At 38.8% G+C, this 21,306-nt stretch overlaps 1 protein-coding gene across 16 annotated transcripts in view; it reads left to right on the forward strand.

Annotated features, from left to right (window-relative positions):
• Boll (boule RNA binding protein) overlaps positions 1 to 21,306 on the forward strand; it is a 100,998-nt gene that overhangs the window by 55,682 nt on the left and 24,010 nt on the right. For 5 of the 16 annotated variants that reach the window (XR_013044159.1, XR_013044157.1, XR_013044158.1 and 2 more), the window contains exon 11: positions 16,753 to 16,888. The exons of 7 other annotated variants lie outside the window; for them this stretch is intronic. Coding sequence is in view for 4 of the 9 variants with exons in the window: in XM_076550371.1 (XP_076406486.1) it covers positions 16,753 to 16,776 (24 nt within the window). In the remaining 5 variants the exon portion in view is untranslated. Of the gene's footprint in view, positions 1 to 16,752; positions 17,079 to 21,306 lie in introns of those variants that run through there. 4 more of the 16 variants (XM_076550371.1, XM_076550374.1, XM_076550368.1 and 1 more) reach the window with 1 other exon arrangement.

Genomic DNA, 21,306 nt, shown 5'->3' on the forward strand with positions numbered 1-21,306 from the left:
GCTCTTGCAGAAGATTGAATTTCCGTTTCCAGTGCCCATATTGGGTGGCTCTTTGGAAAGACAGTGTAATTTGGAAGTAAATCGGAATGGGATTTGACTGCCACAAATGTTTCCCTCTCTCTTGGAATAGCCACCCCCGTAAAAATTGCAGACTATCTGTGCAGAAATATTCTACTACCACTATGTTCTTCCATTCTTTTATTTCAGTACCGTTATTACTTGCTTTAAGTCAGTTTAGAGGCTAAAGTTGGCTTATATTTACTACTCCTGAGCACCGAGGAAGACAGTAAAGTGTTATGCTCTAGGAGACAAAGGCTCAGGGGCGGGGCCTGATTTGTAGCTTCTAAGACAAGAGTATAAGATTGTATGTGCTCTCCATAGTCAAACAATATTCCTTCAGTTATGTAGCATATTTTTACTCATAGAACTATACAATAGTACCTGTGTAGTTAAACAGTAGAAATGCCTAGGTTCCATGTGCATAAAACTTCCTTGTTTATGACAGTCTAAGACAGTAAAGAGAATCATAGTCTTGAGAAACCAGTATATTTAAATTGTCAACTGAAAGTAAACAAAAATGTTTGGGGTCAGTAGAAAACTGCTTACATATAACATATTAAAGGCATTGGTACAAAGCTGCTCCTCAACTTGCAAAGTTGTATCTATCCCAAAAATATCATAAGATGAGATATATCAGGTCTGGAGCAGTTAAGAGCACTTGCTCCTCTTACAGAGGACCTGAGTTTTTTATTCCCAGTACCCACATGGTAGCTCACAGCTATCTATAGCTTCAATCCCAGGAGATCTGACAACTTTTTCTGACCACTGTGGGCACCAGATATGCACATACATACATACACAGAAAATAAATAAATATTTTTAAAAAGAAAATGTAACTCAATGTGTTTAGTTCACCTTACCTATCAAATCTCATAGCTTAGCAACTCAGTGGACTGCAGAATATCAGTTATGTCCTAGTGATTGCATGGTTTATAGGAAGTTATGCCAACATTAAGGATATCATGATACATATTGAGTCCAGGAAAATCAAAATTTCAAACTAGAACTATGATTTCCACTGATTGAGTATGACCTTTGTACCATCTCAAATCAATATATCAGAAATCAAACCACTGTGACTTGGGTTCCATCAATATATACCAGCTCTATCATATGCTCTAAAATAACTCAGGAATTAAACTTTTAATTAAGTTATAATTTACTTGCTTCTGTTAAGAAAATGTGTAGTTTTTCATTTTGTTGTCTTTGCTCTTCCTAACATGTTGAAATTGAATCTAAGATAACCTCCAAAGAGCTAACCTGAACATTTCATCCCTTGTTTTACTATGAAATGTTAATAGTGATAAACTAAACAATAAGGCCTCCATACTGTCTTTAATATCTTTGTAGCAAGAAGGAAGGACATACTGATGCTTGATGGTGTCACTGCTCCCGTTACTTATATTTAATCTCTGGGGAAATAGCCACTAAGATTCTACATTGAGGGTTTTTTGTTTTTAGATTATTTTACATGTATGGGTGTTTTGCCGGCATGTATGTATGAGCACCAGCTGTGTGCCTGGTGCCTCAGAGGTGAGAAGGCATCAGTTCCCCTGGATCAGATGGTTGTGAACCACCATGTGGGTCTGGGGATTGGTTGAATCCAGGTCTCTGCAAGAGTAACCAGTGCTCTTAGCCACTGAGCCAACTCTATAGCCTTGTACTTTGAGTTTTATTCTGGTTCAGAGACATACCCATACCTCAAGAGTCTATGGATAGGAATACATTACAGCTTACTTTGTTTCCCTTATAATCTCTCTATGTTAATCAGACTTTTCATGTGACAAATGATTGGAAATAACAACTTGAATTTTAACAACACAACAAAAACTTTATTTTTGACTTGATAGGTTTCATGGTTTCAGAGGTTTCTATCCATAATCTTTGGCTCCACTGACTCTAGACCAATGATGAGGTAAAATATCATGGTGGACCAGAAGGAGAAGAAACAACAAAATACAGCCCACAAAGACACATCCATGGTGATCTAGTTCTTCTAGCTAGACCTTACCTCCTAAAGTTTCCAGAACCTACTAAAATAGTGGCACTAGCTAAGAACCAAATCTTCTAGAATGAGCCTGTGTGGGACATTCATATTCAAACTGAACCATTTGTCCCCAGACTTCAAAGACCACATTTGTTTGATAATGCAAAAATGTGTTTAGTCCATCTCTAAGAATTCCCATAGTCTTAACACTTGCAATATTGTCCAAAAGTTAGGTCTACAGTCTCTTGTGATATTCAAGGCAGGCTCTGTGGATGTTACTCAGTTGGTAGAGTGCTAGCATGTGCTAGACATGCCTAGCATGTCACAGCACTGAACTCCACTTCCCAGTTTTCTTCTGTGTCGGACATACCTTTTGTCATTCTGAGGGAAGATAACAGGATAGAAACAACTTAAAGGAGGAAGGACGTATTTTGGCTCTTGGTCTCAGCATACTCAGTCTGACAGTTGATTCTGCACAGACTGTTCACTTGATGGTGGATGGGAAACAGAAAAAGAGAAAGAGGGGCCTATGACAAAATACAGCCCCAAGGATCCCAAGTAACCAAACTTGTTTCAGCTAGGCACCACCTCCTAAAGTTTTCAGAACCTCCCAAAATAGTGCCACAAGCCGGAGACCAGTCCTTCCTTCAACAGTGAGCCTGAGGAGGTTAGCTCAGATTCAAAATATAACATAATCCTATATTTTTCTTTTATGTTTTTAAAATATTCTGAGAATAATTCTGATAGCCTCAGTGGGCTGCTGAAAGCTTATGACATGAATACATTAAACTAGTTAAGAACCTCTCAGTTGCTAGCTATGGTGGCACACATCTCTAATCCTAGCACTTGAGAACTCAAGTTAGGAGAATCACAAGTTATAGGGTAGCCTTGGCTACGTAGCCGACCCCATCTAGGAAAATGAGCTTCTGTATTAGAGTCACTTTATTTTACATGTGACATTTTTTTTTTCTTTTTGGTTTTTCAAGACAGGGTTTCTCTGTGTAGCTTTGTGCCTTTCCTGGAACTCGCTTGGTAGCCCAGGCTGGCCTCGAACTCACAGAGATCTGCCTGGCTCTGCCTCCCGAGTGCTGGGATTAAAGGCGTGCGCCACCACCGCCTGGCGTGACAAATTTTTATAAGAAAGAATGTCTTTAGTTAAATCTTCCTAATTCTCTTTTTTGTTGTTGTTCATGTTGCTGGGGACCAAAACTAGAGCCTTAAGCTTGCTAGGCAAGCGTTTAGCCCCTTAGTTAAAGCCTCAGCCTTTCTGTCTTCTGAATTCTAAGAAAGTACTTGGATCTTTCATACTGCACTGGTGAAATTATTCAAACTATATAAACAATGATACAGGCAACTGGTGAGAAAGAATAACAAGCCAGATGTTGGTGGTGCACGCCTTTAATCCTAGCACTCGGAAGGCAGAGCCAGGCGGATCTTTGTGAGTTCAAGGCCAGCCTGGTCTACAGAGCAAGATCCAGGAAAGGCGCAAAGCTACACAGAGAAACCCTGTCTCGAAAAATTTTTTTTAAAAATCAAAATAAATAAATAAATAAAAGAAAGAATAACAACCAATATGAAAAATACAGTTTACTACATGAAATAAATGCAGAGTTCTACAACAAACATTCTAACAAATGTAGCTTTCTGTATAAAACAGTACTAGTCTTAGAGTTAAAAAGTCAAATTTTGTATCTGGTGTGGTGGCAATTGGCTTGTAGTCCCAGAACTCAAGAAGCTAAGGCAAGAGAATTGTATGTTCAACATTAACCCAAACTACATAATTAGACACTGTCTCAAAAAAATAAATCTTTGGTAGTATTAAAAATAATGAAATCCTGAGGTTGGGGATTTAGCTCAGTGGTAGAGCACTTGCCTAGCAAGTACAAGGCCCTGGGTTTGGTCCTCAGCTCCAGGGGTGGGGGTAGGGGGAATAGTGAAATCCTGTTACTTGCAACATGTATGAAACCTACATAATTATAAGTAAAATAACCCAGGCACAAAAAACTAAGTACTGCATGATATCACTCTTGAAATCTGAGAAAATTGATCCAATGGAAGCTGCAAGTAGAATGGTAGTTACCTGTAGCTGAGGTTTTCCTGGTCCTGCCCGGCTCCCGTGGCCTTGTGGTCACTTAGACTCAAGTAAACACACAGAGGCTTATATTAATTTAAACTGCTCAGCCATTAGCTCAGGCTAACTATTGACTAGCTCTTACACTTAAATTAACTCATAATTTTTATTTATGTTTAGCCATGTGGCTTGGTACCTTTTCTCAGTTCTGCCTTCACATCTTGCTTCCTCTGTGTCTGGCTGGTGATTCCTGGCTTAGCCTTCCTGTTCCCAGAATTCTCTTCTCTGCTTGTCCTGCCTAAACTTTCTGCCTGGCTACTGGCCAATCAGCATTTTATTTATTAACTAATCAGAGCAACACATTCACAGCATGCAGAAAGACATCCCTAGCACTTCCCCTTTACTTTTTTTTAAAAGGAAGGTTTTTAACTTTAGTAAAATTACATATAACAAAACAATTATCAAGTAAGAATTATAATATCTAGTCTATTTGTATTTGGCAAAATTAAAGAAGATATTCTATCTGTCCTTTATTTGTGAGTCCAAGGTTTCATATCTAATTTATCTTTTATCATAACTAAGGAAATTATAACTATCTAGTCTTCAACTACATCAAAGACCTCAGAAGGATATAATATTACCTAAGTAAAAAGGGAGAGCCTTGTAAGCGACTTCCAAAAATCTAGAATGACAGAGACACCTGGCTGCCTGGACAGTTGCCCAAAGTTCTTCTGCAGTATTAGGGCATCCATTCTTCAGCCTACAGGCCTAGAGTCTCTCAGTCACTTCTCTCTGTCCTGTAGAATGTCTGGCAGTTTCTTCTGCAAAGCAGGAAACTGAATGACCATTTTGTCTTGTAAAGTTCAGTGGTCACCTTCCTATGAGTCCTGCATGTCCAGTCAATACATTTTGTCAAGCAGTCCAGGCAAGAACAGTTTCTTGCCTAAATGGCTATTTTTGCCAAGAAGAAGATAAATTCCACGTGGAGTGTCTTTGATGCCCATCCTTCTCTCTGAAGTAAATGGGTCCTGCCAGGAGCAGACATGTCTAAGTTTTTAAAACATTTTAAATGTTGTATTCTGTAAGTCTTTGAAGTGTTTGGCTATTGCCTATCTATCTGAAATATACCTATGTATACTTAGAAAACTAACATGACTATAAGTTTGATTATCATAGATGATTAACTATTAATCTGTATTTCTTAATGATACATTACAACTTTAAATGAGTTGTATACACATAATACCTTAAACAAGGTATGTTATACTGTATGTTATACATACAGTATAACAAAATTAACTTTAAATTTCTATCAGTGAAGTAAAATCTATAGCAGTGTAAAACATTTTTAAACAAGTTGTTGCTCTTTAAAAGTAAGTTCAATAATCTACTCTTTCATCCTATCATATCTATATCCTATATTTCTATATCACATCCTCCTTTCTTCTTTTAGAAAGAGATTGATTATGACTAATAACAGTTTGTAACCAACAATCTAAACAAACATTCATAATCCATTTTTTGGGAATGTGGGCATAGTTTTCTAGGCTGCTTCCTCCTGATAGATGGTGCTGTGTTCTTATGGGGATTCTGAGAAATTAAGAATTATGGTCAAGTCCTGACTGGAATAGTCTGTGAGGCTACATTGTCTGAGCCAGTTGCCTTGAAACCATTCTGGATGTTGGATCATCTGGGCCATGATGTCATCAGAGACCTTTCAGGGAGTCTTGGCTGGTCAAACCTGATGTAACTTAATCTGGAACAAATCCATACCTTCTTGCTTTCTGTGGAAACAAAAGCAGAGCCTCCTTTCCAAAGCAACATATCCTTAGATCCAAATTTTGAAATCAAGGTACCTTTAAAATATACATACTGGTTTAATTCAGCAGCTTTTACAATCAAATGTCTTTCTGCAGTTAAAAATCCCAAAGACGCCGGGTGGCGGTGGTGCACGCCTTTAATACCAGCACTCGGGAGGCAGAGGCAGGCGGATCTCTGTGAGTTCGAGGCCATCCTGGGCTACCAAGTGAGTTCCAGGAAAAGGCGCAAAGCTACACAGAGAAACCCTGTCTCGAAAAACCAAAAAAAAAAAAAAAAAAAAAAATCCCAAAGACAACACAATCCAGATTCTCTGTGTAATATCCATCTTTATGTGGCTTTATTTTTTTATACTACCTTTACTGTCCCTTTAAAGACTTTATGTTTAGGAGTTGGGGGCTTAGCTCAGTGGTAGAACACTTGCCTAGCAAGCGCAAGGCCCTGGCTAGGTTCCTCAACCCTGCAAAAAAGACTTTATTTTTTAAAACTATTTCTTTATATAACTGTCTATATTCATTTTCTTCTCTCTTGCAAACTTACGTACATTTTTACACACCTTGTAAACCATGTAAAGTCTTAGTCTATCTGAATCTGCCTTATTGTGTAACTGTTGCTTTAAACTGCAATGGCTCGTACTGAAGCAGAAGACTTTGCTGCTGACTCCTCCCATCTCAGCTTCCCAATGTGGCAGAGATAATTCACCTCCAGCTCAGGGAGCCATGCTCTCCTCTGACTCTGGGAGGCAATGGGTCTATGCTTTCATCCAGCAACATACAGACCAAAAACCTTTTCTTTCTTTTTTTTTTTTTTTTTTGGTTTGTTTGTTTGTTTGTTTGTTTGACTTTATTAGCAAAGGCCATGCTGCAGGTCAAGCCTGCACCCCACAAACCTGGCATAGAGTAGCTCAAGCCTGCAGGCTGCGGCTGGTCTGAGAGAGACAACTAGGAAGCTGCTGTTGGCTCCATTTTAGAACCCTTTTTAAAAGCTTTCTCGGGTTTTAGGTGACAACTCTTGCCCCACGTCTTGGCGCCATTTGTAGATGAATTTCTAAACAGTCTTATTAAATAAGAAACAGAGCCATATACAGGGGTAGTAGTCAAAGAGATCGGAGAAATAGTGAAGAGCCTCTGACTAACCTTAGCTTACCACCACACCATAGCTTCCCAAGAGAGAGCTTCTTCTTGTCTAATCTGCACCTTTATTGCCTTCCTGTTCTTTACCAGACCTAGGCTAAGTAGGAATAATAAGGGATAAAGAAATGTTGATTATAACAGAAAACAAAAGATTTAGTGTACTCTTACAAAGTAGTAACTATACATAACAATAATGTACTATGCATTCAAAAAAACTAAAAGTAAATATTTTGAAAGTTTTTACACTAAAGAAATGTTAAATCTTAGGGAAGATAAAGATGCTTAACCTAACTTCAACATTACACAATGCATTGAAAACCACAAGAAGTAATCGATTAATACATACAATTGTTTTTCATGTGATGGTTAAAATAAATTTTAAAAATTCAGTATTTCAGAGGAACCTCGTGCTTTTGAAATATTTAGATTTTTTTATCCATCTTTCTATAGTAAGTCATAACATATGAGCTGAACTTACAAAGAATGTACACAAGAATTGATCTTATGTGTCTACGTATGTATCTAGGTACCTCTGATCTTTTTAATCTCAAAGCACTATTTTTAATACCTTGTTCATTTCTTGGGATTTCTAGTAAACTGTAATTTCTGACTCTGACTTTGACTTTAATCAAGGGAAATACAATTTTTATGACCAGTAATTATTTCCTCAACACAAAGTTGCCTTAGTTCAATCTTCTCTAACAACTGTACCATAAGCTGGGCTGCTATGGCAACACATATTCATTTCTCAGTTTTGGAAGCTGGGAAATCATGCCTGCAGATGCAAGTGTCTATCTTCTTATTGTATCCTTACACAGTGGTTCTCAACCTTCCTAATGCTGCAACGCTTTGATACAGTTCATGCTCTGGTGACCCCCAACCATAAAATTATTTCATAGCTACTTCATAACTGTAACTTTACTACTGTTACGACTTGTAATGTAAATAACTGATATGCAGGATATCTTATATGCAACCCTCAAAGGGTCAAAACTCACAGGTTGGGAAGCTGCTTACAAGGTAGAAGAGAGAGAATGAAAGCAAGCTCCCTTTTATTCTTTTTCCTTTTTTTTACATTTTTACATTTATATATTTATAATGCACGAACATGTGTAGGTGCACACATATTTAGATTTCAAAAGATCATGCAGTACTTATGTTTTTGTATCTAGGTCATTTTTTTTAACATAGTGATTTCCAAGTTCCACACATGTTTCTACTAACGGGATTTCATTATTTTAAAAATACTTTTGATACTTCCAAGAATGTTTGAGACAGTATTTAATTTTGTAGCTCAAATTAGTCTTGAGCCTGTAATCCTCCCACACGTTTTTATCATTATCTTTATCTACTTTGTAGTAGCACACTAAATCTTCTTGCTCCTGTCTACTTCTAACTAAGCACCCATTGATCAACATTTCTCTATCTTTCTTTCTACTGTCTTATTCTGGTGACAGGAGCGTGAGGCAGGTGGTCACCCTGCAGCCAGTCAGGAAGCTCTCAGAGAGAGGTGAATGCTGATACTCAGCTTTCTGTCCCTTCTTAAGCAGCTCAGAACACCAACCCATTGAGTGGTGATACCCACATTCAGGGTCAGGCTTGAACCCACCTTGTTTGAGTTAGGTTTCTGTTGCCATGATAAAACACTGACCAAAACCAACTTGGAGAGGAAAGGGTTTATTTAAGCTTACACTTTATAGTTCATCACTGAGAACTCAAGGCAGGATGTAGAAGCAGGAACTGAAGCAGAGGCCATGGCAGAACACTGCTTACTGGCTTGCTGCCATGGCTTTCTCAGCCTGTTTCTTCATACAACCCAGGACCACCTGCCCAAGAGAGGCATCATCCACAGTGGGATGGGCCCTCTCATATCAATCATTAATCAATAAAATGCCTCACAGACTTGCATATAGTTTAATCTGATGAAAGTTTTCTCAATTAAGATTCCCTCTTTCGGTCCTGAGTTCAATCCCCAGCAACCACATGATGGGTCATAACCATCTGTAATGAGATCTGGCACCCTCTTCTGACCTGCAGGCATACATGCAGACAGAATACTGTGTACATAATAAATAAATCTTTAAAAATAAGATTCTCTCTTTCCAGATGTTCTTGAGTTTGTGTCAAGGTAACAAGAAACTAGCCAGAATACACCACTGTTACCCTAATCTAAATAGATAATCCTCATAGACATATAAAGAGGCTAATCTCATCTAGACGATTCCTCAGCAGCTTGTCTCAAAGGTAACCCTAGGTATCATGAAGTTGACCATCAATATTAACCATCAAACCATTTAAGGTGTCTAGTCAAGACTTGGTGAGTCATTAGCCAAACCCTAAGGGTCTTCTACTAATTCTTGTCCAAAGTTCTTTTCAGTTCTGCAGGTACCTGTCCTCAAATGTTCTTATTTGTAACATATGGCTCTTTTTCCTTGTGTTCAGTTGTATCTTTCCATATTACTTTGAAAAATATTTTTCCTACTTTGATGAGCTACTAACAATTCTCTAGTTGTTTTCCCAGAGCAGTTTTCTAGTTTTCACCTATACTTTTAAAATCTTTTCAATTTATTTTTTAAATGAGATAACAAATAAAGGATAGGAACTTGAGAGACTACTCAACAGTTCAGAACACTGCTGCTCTTCAGAGGGCAGGGGTTAGATTCCCAGCACCCGCGTAGTAGCTTACAACTGTCTGTAACTCCAGTTCCAGGGGATGGCATGCACAGGGTACACAGATGTACATGCAAGCAGAATGCTCAGACCGATAAAATAATAAAATAATTTTTTTAAAAAATAAAGGGTGGGCTGGAGATGTAGCTCAGTTGGTCGAGCGCTTGCCCGGCATTTGTAAAGCATTGGCTTCCATCTTGTAATGAGGTCGCCAATGGTGATCTAGGGGATTACCAAGCTTGTTTAATGGGACAAAGTATTGAACATCAAAGAAATACACAAGACTGAGCCTCCAAAAAGAAGTGAAAGTAACAGCTTTATTGCAAAGGGCTCTCTTTGGGATGGGAGGGATCCCAGAGCTATACTTCTCTAGACAGAATATGGGTTGGGACTCCTGATCCGTGCATTGGATATATGAGATAAATGTCCAGGAAAGATAGCTGGATGGGGTTATAGAGTATGCTGATAGTCTGGCCTTTTCTCTGATTTCAGTCTCAAGTCTTTCGCTCTTCTTTCTCTGGCTCCAGAAGCCTGTCACACTCCTAGGCAAGCCTTTGCAGTGTTTGCTCACAGCTACTGGTCCCAACCCTGGCAGCACTTCAGGAATGGAGTTAGAATGTTCTTCTCACCTACAGGCCATCCTTTGACAGGGCTAGCTACTGATGCTTCTCCATCAGTGGGCAGTGCTTCACAAGTGGACTCTCAGACACCTGTCACACAGCTGGATAATCCTTAGGAGTCCAGTTGTAAAAGCTTGTCCTACCCCTGTATGTACACACACACACACACACACACACACACACACACACACACACACACACACACACTCCTAATCTAGTAATATTCTGCTGACCAGATTCCCACATAGAATCCTGTGACACTTGCTCTCAGTTCCCCCGAGGTTGGTTCACAGGCTCTTGGGCTGCTGAGTCACCAGTGCGTCAGCGGTCATTTTGAAATAGTGTCCCGCAGCTGCTCTGATAAAGTGCCAAATACTGAAAAGAGAGGGCTTTCTTGGCGTCTCCTTACGCCAGTGACACCAAGCACCTTCTGCCCTTTCTCCCTTTCTGATCCTTAAGATGTCCATTTCTGAAAGTAAGGAGCGCATTATCTAAGTGTTCCTGTCTTTACTATGGCGGCACCCCCTCTCCCTCTGTTCAGAAAGGACTCTACCCATTGACCCGTCTTCTCATCCTGGTCTGTGTCTGTTAATTGGAGAGTAAAGACCATTTGCACTTACCGTTATTAGTTATAGGTTTGTAGATTTCTGTCATTTTTGGTTGTTTTCCTAGTTGGTTCAAGAATTGTTTTTCTCCTCTGGAGTAAGAGGAAGCACTAATTTATAGTTGGATAGGTTTTTTCCTGGGTTGCTTTGTTCATCTATTCCTTTCATGAAATGTTTTTTTTTTCCCCGAGACAGGGTTTCTCTGTGTAGCTTTGCACCTTTCCTGGGACTCACTTGGTTGCCCAGGCTGGCCTCGAACTCACAGAGATCCGCCTGCCTCTGCCTCCCGAGTGCTGGGATTAAAGGCGTGTGCCACCACCACCCGGCTGAAATGTATTTTTTTCTTTCATAATTGAGACTTTTTTCTTTCTCTGTGTTGTTTCTTTTAATTATCTTCTTTAATATTCACTAATTAATTTGTGCTCTTCTGAAATGTGTATGTTTCCATTGGTTTTAAAAGGTAATTGGATGCAGCAATCTTGACTGGTGCTTATTTAGTTTCAGAGCTTAAAATGTATCATTCCATGCTTTGTGGCTTTTAGAATTTTTGTTGAATTCTGATATTATTTTAAGGGTTTTTTTGGAGGGGGTTTATGAAGTGCTATCTTCTGGTCATGACATGGTCATACCACTCATGACACCTACCTGCACAAACTCAAGCTATAAAGGTCAGTCAGTATTCGAGCTGGAGGTAATAATTGGATTCAGTGAGTTACCAAAGGTGGGGGGTATACCAGGCTTTCTTTTTAGGCCACCAACCAGCTCCCAAATCAGGACATGGAGACTTAATGTTAGTCATGAATGCTCAGCCTTATCTTATGCTCATTCCTTGCTAGTTCTTATAACTTAACCTTTTTCTCTTCATCTACATCCTGCCTTGGGGATTTTTACCTTCCTTTCTTTCTGTATGACCTACTTTTCAGTGGTTCTTGTGTGTGGCTGGCAGCTGCCTGGCTTCTGGCCCCAGAGGTGTCCCTGTCTTTTTCCCTCTATTTTCTCCCTTCTCTTTCAAGCCTAGAATTCTCCTCCTACTTATTCTCTATACCCACCAGCCTTGCCTATCTGTCTCCTGCCTAGCTACTGGCCATTCCGATTTTTATTAGACCAATCAGGTGCTTTAGGCAGGCAAGGTGAAACAGCAACACATCTTTACATCATTAAACAAATGCAGCAGAAACAAATGTAACACACCTTCACACTGTTAAAGTAATTTTCCACAGCAGAAACAAATGTAACCCATGTTTAGGGTTAAAAGTCCTTCCCAAACTTTATGTGCCCCGTTGTAGAATGTTCTACAACGGGGCACATAAAGTTTGGGAAGGAACATTAGGGGGAGCAGGAGGGAGATTTTAGATATGAACGAGATACATTGTATACATATATAAAATTGCCAAAGAGTAAATAAAGATGTTCTTTTTAAAAATGGCAGAGAAACTTTTTAAAGAATCATGAAAGTAAATTAAGTAAAAACCAACTAGTCTACCACCAGTGAACACGGAAAAGAAATGGCCAAAATACAGAGTTATTAGATGTTAGAAGTTACTTAGGGTAGAAATAGTAACTGAGGGCCAGTGAGATGGGTTGGTGGATAAAAGCATTTGCAGTCGGCCCCGAGAACCCACAGTAGGAGGAGGGACTCACATGGAAGTTGTGCTCTAACCTCCACACATGCTGTGGCATGTGCATGCCTTCATTCACATAGGCAATTGTACACATGGACAAACACTCCATAAAATAATTTACAGTTATAAAGATGTTTAAGCAGTAACTGAACAAAGGAAGTAGGCAGGGAAAGAGGAAAAAGAAAGGAATTCTGGTCTAAAGAAAGACTCGGGAGACAGAACGTTAGGAAGACAGAGAGCAAGATGAAGAAACACTTATTGTACAGTAAAGAAGACTACAGAAGCATAAGAAGTGGAGCTAAGTTATGGAACCAACCTAATTGTCTAACAAGAGTAATGAGTGAAGAAAATGTGATCTATATACACACACACACACGTGTGTGCGCACACGTGCACATGCATACACGCACAATGAAAATTTTCAGTCATAGAGGACAGTTATGTGGTTTGAAGGAAATATAAGATGCAACTGGAGCCAAACATGGTAAGCTAATCAAGCCAGTCTCAAAAAACAAGTATCATATGGTTGCTCTTGTATAGCTACATAAATTCATCTATATATATAAAACATGAAAGTAGGTGTGAAACCATCTAGAGTAGAGACTTATGGGTGGTAAAAAGGGAGAGGGTATGAAAACATGGGCAAAATTTGCTCAACGTGTATTATACACTTGTGTGAAAACATCTTCATGGAACACCATACATGTACAATGAAAATAACTAGTGTTACACTCAAAGAAAAGGAAGACCAAATTGTCTGTTGGGCAAAATGTGACCTATACCTCACAGTGTAGTTAAGGTTTTATAAAAGCGTTTTACCTTATTTTAAAACTAGAAGCAAAAGAGAGACTCTGTTTCAAAAACATAAAATAAAAAATAGAAGTAAGAAGGGCACTTAGGTCAAATAAAAGATTTCACTATACAATATTTTAAAAATAATAATAGAGGATGTTTTATACAGAACAAAAGAATTTTTAAAACAATAAAATAATATTAGAAACAAACATACTGGAACACATTTTTTCTGGATCCTGCCAGGTGAAGGGGTTAGTCGGTTGAAGTTGAGGGTTCTTCTCTTTCATCCTGTTCAAACTGGTATTGTACCTAAAGTGTTCAAGGGACCATAGCTCAACAATGCTTCAAATGACTACCTTCTTTGTCTGCCCAGACTCACTTCTGACCATCCTTGACTTCTCCAGCTGTGGGCTGGCAGGTTTCCAGTCACTCCTGAGCTGGTCCATGGTGGCCTGTTTCCCGTGTGTGTTTGGGTTGTGGAGAAGTGGGCAAAGCACTGAGCTCTCACTCTGGTTGGTTTCTGACCCTGGTGAGCGTCGAACACCCTGTGGAGAGATAAGATCGCTCGGAGTGTCACACACCAGGGCTTTGGAGTCCTTGACCTGAAGTGAACATTTGCAGTGCTTGCCTCAGTTCTAGCCACTGCTGGCTAAGGATTTCAGTGTCTGCTGAGGTGATCTTGAAAGATAACAAGGAAGGCAGGGCATAAACCAACCAGCTCTTCACTGCCACTGCCAAGCCAGGAGGACTGCCAGCAGCCGTCCCCTACGAGCTATGGCAGATTGACTCTTGGTTTTCTGACCAGTTGTTTCTTCTTCTGTGGTCCCCAAGGAAACTCCGTCTTAAAAAAAGTTTCCTCTCAAGCTAGTACCTCACCACACCCTAGAAGACACGAAGAAACCACCTGTCCACTACTGACTAGTTTTAGAGGAATTACTATCTCACCAGAATCTTCTACTGGATTTGTAGGCCCATCCTACAGATAAGACTTCCAGTATGCATTCGCCAAGGCACCTGGTTTACCTTTGGAATGAGGCTTCTGGCCCCTACCACAAGAGCAGGTGCTGCTCACTTTTCCTCTGGCCCCTTGGGTTTCTGGTTTTTCAGTCTCTCTGCCCATCCCTTTGTGGTTTCTGATACCCTTCTCTCTCCCTGTGGAATATCGTCTATTGTGTGCTCCCTGGATCTTACTTGCCATATTAAAGAAGGACAGCTTCTGGTCTACCATCTTCCCCTGGAAGTCCCTCATTTAAATATTAATTATGGGGCTGGAGAGATGGCTCAGAGGTTAAGAGCACTGGCTGCTCTTCCAGAGGTCCTGAGTTCAGTTCCCAGCAACCACATGGTGGCTCACAACCATCTGTAATGAGATCTGGTGCCCTCTTCTGGCCTGCAGGTGTACATGCAGACAGAACACTGTATAAGGGGCACAGCTTCCTCAAACTGGAAATCATGAATACACACTTTCAAACAATAATAATATTTTTTTTCATCATTTACATGTTAACTTGCCCATCCAAATTCTCTATGATCAAAATAAATCCAGTGGTTTTTCTGACCTAATGCCACATAGTCTACTTTATATATTGGGTCCTTTTTTTTTTCAGCTCTGTAACTTACTAAGAATAATAAATTCATTTCTCTCTCCACTACTCCAGATCCATTTTAAAAGCTCTATTGTTATACAGTGGGATTATTATCTATTTCTTCAGTACTTCTCCACTTTCAGTTTCCATGCTTTTAATTCTGTATAAAATCAAGTTTAGTGTATGTAGACTTTGTGTTTCATTGTGGGCTTTTGCAGTACTGAAGATTGAGCCTAGAGCCTTACACAGGTTAAGTGTGTGCTGTCCCACCAAGCTGTACTCCAGCCCCTTGAAGTTTTTAGCTACGCAGAGTTTGCATGCCTGTAATCCCAGCCACTAGGGTCACAGAATTGCAAATTTAAGCCTATTTGGACTATATAGTAAGACTCAATCTAAAAGTAACTGGTTAATTAATTAATAAAAATAGTGTACTCTCTTTTATCATTCTCATTAATTTAAACCCACATTCTTACCAAATTCTTTACTACTAACTATTCACTAGTTTTCTGATGGTTGTTAACCTAAACTATATGTATTAAGAGTATAATAAAGCTACCTAGCACAGCTCCCTATTCTGTCTAGACACAGAGCCAAGCAATCTCACACACATCAAACTCCATGCATACATACATATATATGTATGTATGTATGTATGTGTGTGTGTGTGTGTGTATGTATAGCATATGCCCAGTGTAGCCAATAGGTTCTAAGTACTTAACTAGTGTGGATAGCTGTATTTATCACTAGATCCATTCATCTAACAAACACTTAACACCTAACACTGATATCACAATGAATAAGTAACATTGGGCAGTATTGAATGAGCTGGTAGTAATCATCTGCAAAGTTTGGTTTAGGAAACCAGATAAATTTCAAATTAAATCACATTTAAAATCTATTTCCTCAGTTTCATCTAACCACATCTCTAGTGCCAAATACTCGTGTATACTAGTGGTTACTGTGTCTTACTGTGTAGAGATGGAACGTTTCCATTACCATAGACAATTTTATGGGACAGTGCTGCTCTGCAGAGATTGCAACAGATGGAAATACTCAGCCTTGGTTCCTAAAAGAAGGAGTTAGCCAAGGCCCATGGTGCCGAAATGTAATGGCAACTAGGTTGTTTTAATGGCCTAACTACTCACTTTGGTTTATTTGTTAGCTTAGAAGGACGTTGTCTCGATTCTGGTCTCGGTAGACTTCGTCTCATTTGGGATGAATTGCAGTCAGTAGGCCACTGAGACAGCAGTCATTTCAAACCTTTGCCTGGGCTGGGTATCCTCTCAGGCACCCAGTTAATCTTAACAGCATAGCAACAATCCCAGTGCAGCGGGGTTATGCGGGGGTCCTCTAGCTCTTACACCTGTCCTGCCAGCCCAACTCAAAGGGTGCTTTTTGTGTTAACAACCTTCTAGATAGCCTTCTGCAAGATGCTTCTACACTTTTTAAAATATGGTTTTTAATCCACCTAATAGAAGTTACTATTAGAGCTCACTTGTAATCTGTGCTGACCTGGTCCTGATCTAGATAATGAACATTTGCACCATGACGCTAGACAAAGGAGTGTCTAATGCAGATTGTAAGTTCTTGGAAAGCAAGGGCCAAGCAAGAGCTAGGTCCTCAATGTCTGCTCATTGCTAGCTTCTCACTCCCTAGCAAACTGATTTCCTAAGTACCACAGTCTACAAGTCTTTAGTAACTGTTGATTATGTTCTGTACTCATCTGTTCTTAATCTTTTTTCACTTCAGTCTTCCTGATCTCTATATTTTCTCTTTACTTAACAGACAGTGTGGAGCATTCATTATTAAGACAATTGGGCAGCTCTAGTCCAGCTCAACTGATTTCTTGTCCATTGATCCTTGTGTGACCAAGATCCAGCTTCAAGGAACCGGCTAGAAGCTGCCCGTTGTGAAACTTAGGGTTAGTTACTATCTCACCATACTTACTTATTCCATGATAAGCTGTCTGAGTTTGATGGAATTTGCTTTTACTGCTGTTTTACAAATTTTAATTAGGTAAATGTGGCATTTGGCTTTTTATGTGTTAGTTTAATTGTAATAACACTTTCTACATGTTTTATCCATTCCATAAATAATAACTATACCAAGAATAGTGAGGTGTCTTTCATTTTCTCTACTTTGTGTTACTTCTTTTAATCCCAGAGTTTTCAACATTTTGTTTTCTATATTTGATACTTAAACATTTTGGATAAGAGTCATGTCTAATAGAATTTTAATACTTCCAATAACAAAGAATGTAGTAGTTGAATGGTTTCCAATTGTCAATTTGCTTTGCTGTGTTATCATTTACTATGCTTTGTCACGTTTTTTTATTTGTTACTACTCATTTAGTGTTGCTTCTCCCATGGTTTGTCTGAGTTTAAATAATATTTAATACTTTATAATAACATCTCCCAATACTAGAAATACCATCAACATGATCATTAGTCTTGCTTTTTTAGCTAATTAATTAAACTATATTAAATTTTTTCTCTAATGTTTCAGATAAAAGTCTAACCTCATATATCATCATCCATTTGATACCAAAGTTTTTATATAATGTTGATCCACCTCATAGAATTTTTATAAAAGGACTCCCTTCTGACATTATCATATACTATTCCAGTATATTAGTGCTCTTAGAATGCTTTCCTCCTTTTCTCATTTTTACCAATATATACAATTACATATGATTAATTTTAGAAAGGCAATTATCTTGATAAAACGTAAAATTATTTCTTACACCAAGAGAAAACTTAGATTCTAGTTCCAGGGCCAACTTGCAGTATAAACTTGGAAAATGATGAAAAGGCTTCATTGTTTAAAAGATAAAGAACAAGTCATAGATTTCTAATCAGGAAAATCTCTGTAGTAGGACAAGAAGTCCCTCGTTTTATATGTTTCCTTGCAGTTCTTTCCCTGACTTGTCAACTTGAGAACAGAAGGAGAAAAGTCTAGAGATTGGCGTTACCCTAATAATTCACCCTTTCCTCCCCATGCCGACCCCAGATGCATCGCGTGCTCAGCGGTAGCAGCAGAAACAGAAGGACCAGATCCCAGACTTTTTCCCATGAGTCAAATAGGCATTTTTCTTTGGAAACCACAATGAGTATGTTTGTCAGTCAATGGTTTCCTGAGAGTGGTAGGACCCCATGTCTGTATACTGGCATACAAACGTCTCGTGCACTAATTATTCTCCGTTTTAAAATTCAGTAGACAAGTAAGTCCCATAATGAAATTTCAAAAGATTTTCTTCTGTAATTTAGAAAATTATTAACCAGTGATGTTAGAAATCTTTTTAATAGCACTGTCCACGATAACAAAAAAGGTTACTGTTTAATTTTTAAAATGTTAAACATGATGCTAAACAAATCCTGGACTGTTAATAAAAATTAATGATGTATTATATTATTGGACAAAGAATTCTGATAATAATTCATACCCAGTGTGTTTCTTCTACAGTTATATAAATTATATGCATACATACATATAAACATGTATATTATGTGTGTGCTCATATACATCATATACACATATAATTCATGTATACAGTCTTGAAGTTAGCTTTATTTTGAGAAATTAATAAAAACTTCAGAATTTACTGACAATTGAGTTATGGATAGTATCATTTGTCCTTCTTGGCTTAGCTGCCTCTAAAAATAGAATGAGAGAGCAAAAATTCTCCTTACACATTCTAAGTGAAGTCCATTTATTTGTTTCTATTTTTAGTATATCTTAAATCAACAATTTTTAAAGTAAGTTTTTACTTGTTTAGTGCCCATTTTGAAAAACCAATCTGAAGAAATCTCGTGAAATTCCCTATATTAAGATGAAATGGATACTATAAACACAAGTGCATATATTCACATGACTTTGCAACTTGTTTTGCCAAAATCTCAGATACAGTCAAGATAGAAAATGGTATTCAAATTTTAAAACTTTATCTTGATTAGGTGATTTCTTCAGATTGGAATGGAGTTACATGCATAATTCTTTGTATATTTCCCAAAAATTGTACTTGGGTAATATCAAAATTCAAAATCAAAAGCCTGGAAAGAACATTCAGAAGACAGCAAATTCAACTTCATTATCATATTTCAGTGTTCATTGCTACTATTATAAATTTCTAACTTCTACATCTATATACCTTTGACTAAAATTTATTCTGAAGTCTCCCTCGACTTAAAAGGCAAAAGAAGGCTGGGAAGGTTCTCAGTTAGGAAAGTGCTTGCCATGAAATCAGGAGGACCTGAGTTCAATTCCCAGAAGTCATATAAGAAAGCTAGGCGTTGTGACTCACACCATTAATCTCAGTGCTGGAAAGATGGAACAATTCCCTGGGGCTCACTGGCCAATCAACACAGCCTAACCAGCAATTACCAAGTCATGTTAGAGACCCTATCTCAAAACCAAGGTACATGGCACCTGAGTTTGACCTCCACACACAAATGCACATACCTTATTCCTGCACACTGACACACATGCACACACACACACCAGAGGCAAAGGGAAAGATTTTGCCTGAAGGATGGATATGAATCGTACTTCAATCCCAGCACTCAGGAGGCAGAGACAGGTGAATCTTGGAATTCAAGGCCTACCTGGTCTACATAGAGAGTTTCAGGCCAGCCAGAGATACACAGTGAGACCCTGTCCCAAAACTGAAGCCAAATAAAACATAATCATACTCATGTTGGCGCTGCCTCTTACACTCCTGTGTTCGCATTGCTGCGCATGCGTTCTTAGAGGTGTGCTCTCAGCTTCCATCCGTCCCTGGTGAACTCCATCTTCTGATCCCCGTCTCCAGTGACTGCCGTTCACTGCACTGCCGCGTGCTGTGACTGCTGGGCATTGCAGATTGGTACTTTGTACATTCTGCTTATTTCTCTCAGCAGTCACGCTACTCAAGATTACTTACTTTATATTGCCAAGTCTTAAATTTTTTGTTTCTCTCTGACATAATTTTACTTTTTACCTACTGGTCTCATGGTTATTTGTCTAGGTTCTGCAAATATGAAATAACAGACATAAATTTCCAAATAATAAATAAGAGATTACATATTTCCAATTTGATTATTTTAGGCATTCTGATTAACAAAGAGTAAACTAACATAATGCCAATAATAGTTCAATAAAAATACATAGTAGTAGATTGTATAGTTAGACATTTTATGTAAGGCATCACTCACTAGTGAGAAATTACATAGTTACATATTTATTTTTAAAACATGTAATCTGCAAATTTCTCATCTGTTTATTGGTCATATACTCATATGATGATGTATTTCTTAATAAACAGAAAGTACAATTTCATTATTTGGCAATAATTTTCTTAAGGAAGCTAGTGTTTTAGCCACATTTTGATCAAAATGTATACCTAATAGAAGTAATTGTCGTTTAGTATTTGTGATGGTCGATATTGGTTGTCAGCTGGACAGGGTCTAGTAGAATCACAGAAGAGACCAGCCTCTGGGCATGGCTGGGAGCGATTTGAAGTGAGAAGGTTTACCCTAAACAGGAGAAACAGCATTCCACGGACTGAGGGCCTAGACTGAATGGAAAGGAGAGCGCTGGCTGAGCAGCTGGCTGAGTGTCTCTGCTTCCTGACTGTGAGGTGACCAGCTGCCTCGGGTTCCTGCCACCATGACCCCCCCCCCATTTTTCCTGTCCTAAATGTCTGTTGTCAGGTATTTTTTGTCCCAGCACTAATTAAAGTAACTGATAGAACCTTCTGCTGACAAGTTGGGCCATTGCTGTGAAAACCTGACCCTGTGGTTGTTCGGCCTTTGGAATTGTCGGCAAGAGAACTGTGAAAGAGTTTGAGAGAAAGTCCTAGAAGGTGTCGAAGCAGCACTTAACATACGGGTAGTTCTGGTAGGGCTGAAAAGAGGAGCATGTCAGCTGAAGCACGGACAGCAGACCAGGCTACAAGGCTCAAGGAGGAACAGAGGCCCCTGGGCACTGAGCTAAGTCTACTTGTGACAGAAGGTCTGACTGTATTCTGCCCGGTGTGAGAATGTGAGTATTATGTAAGAATTTACAAATAATGGACATTTCAAAGCAGGCTAGTGCTCATCCTGTGGAATAGCTGATGCTCACTGCTTTTAACCAGGTCTACAATGAAAGGGAGCAGGAAGATTTTAAAAAAAAAAAAAAGTTGCTGTTTGGGGAGGAAGAAGTCATGAGCAAGTTTTAAATCACAGACAAGATAGTTACTGCCTTAATTATTAAAGAGAGCTCCAACAGAAATCGGTGCATGAGAACAGGAGAAGGAGCCTGAGGGCAGGACCACACCCATGGAAGGGTCCATTTTGTGAAAATGCAAATTCACTTCAAAGG

The sequence above is a fragment of the Peromyscus maniculatus genome, chromosome 13, assembly GCF_049852395.1.
Source record: "Peromyscus maniculatus bairdii isolate BWxNUB_F1_BW_parent chromosome 13, HU_Pman_BW_mat_3.1, whole genome shotgun sequence".
Classification (NCBI taxonomy): domain Eukaryota; kingdom Metazoa; phylum Chordata; class Mammalia; order Rodentia; family Cricetidae; genus Peromyscus; species Peromyscus maniculatus.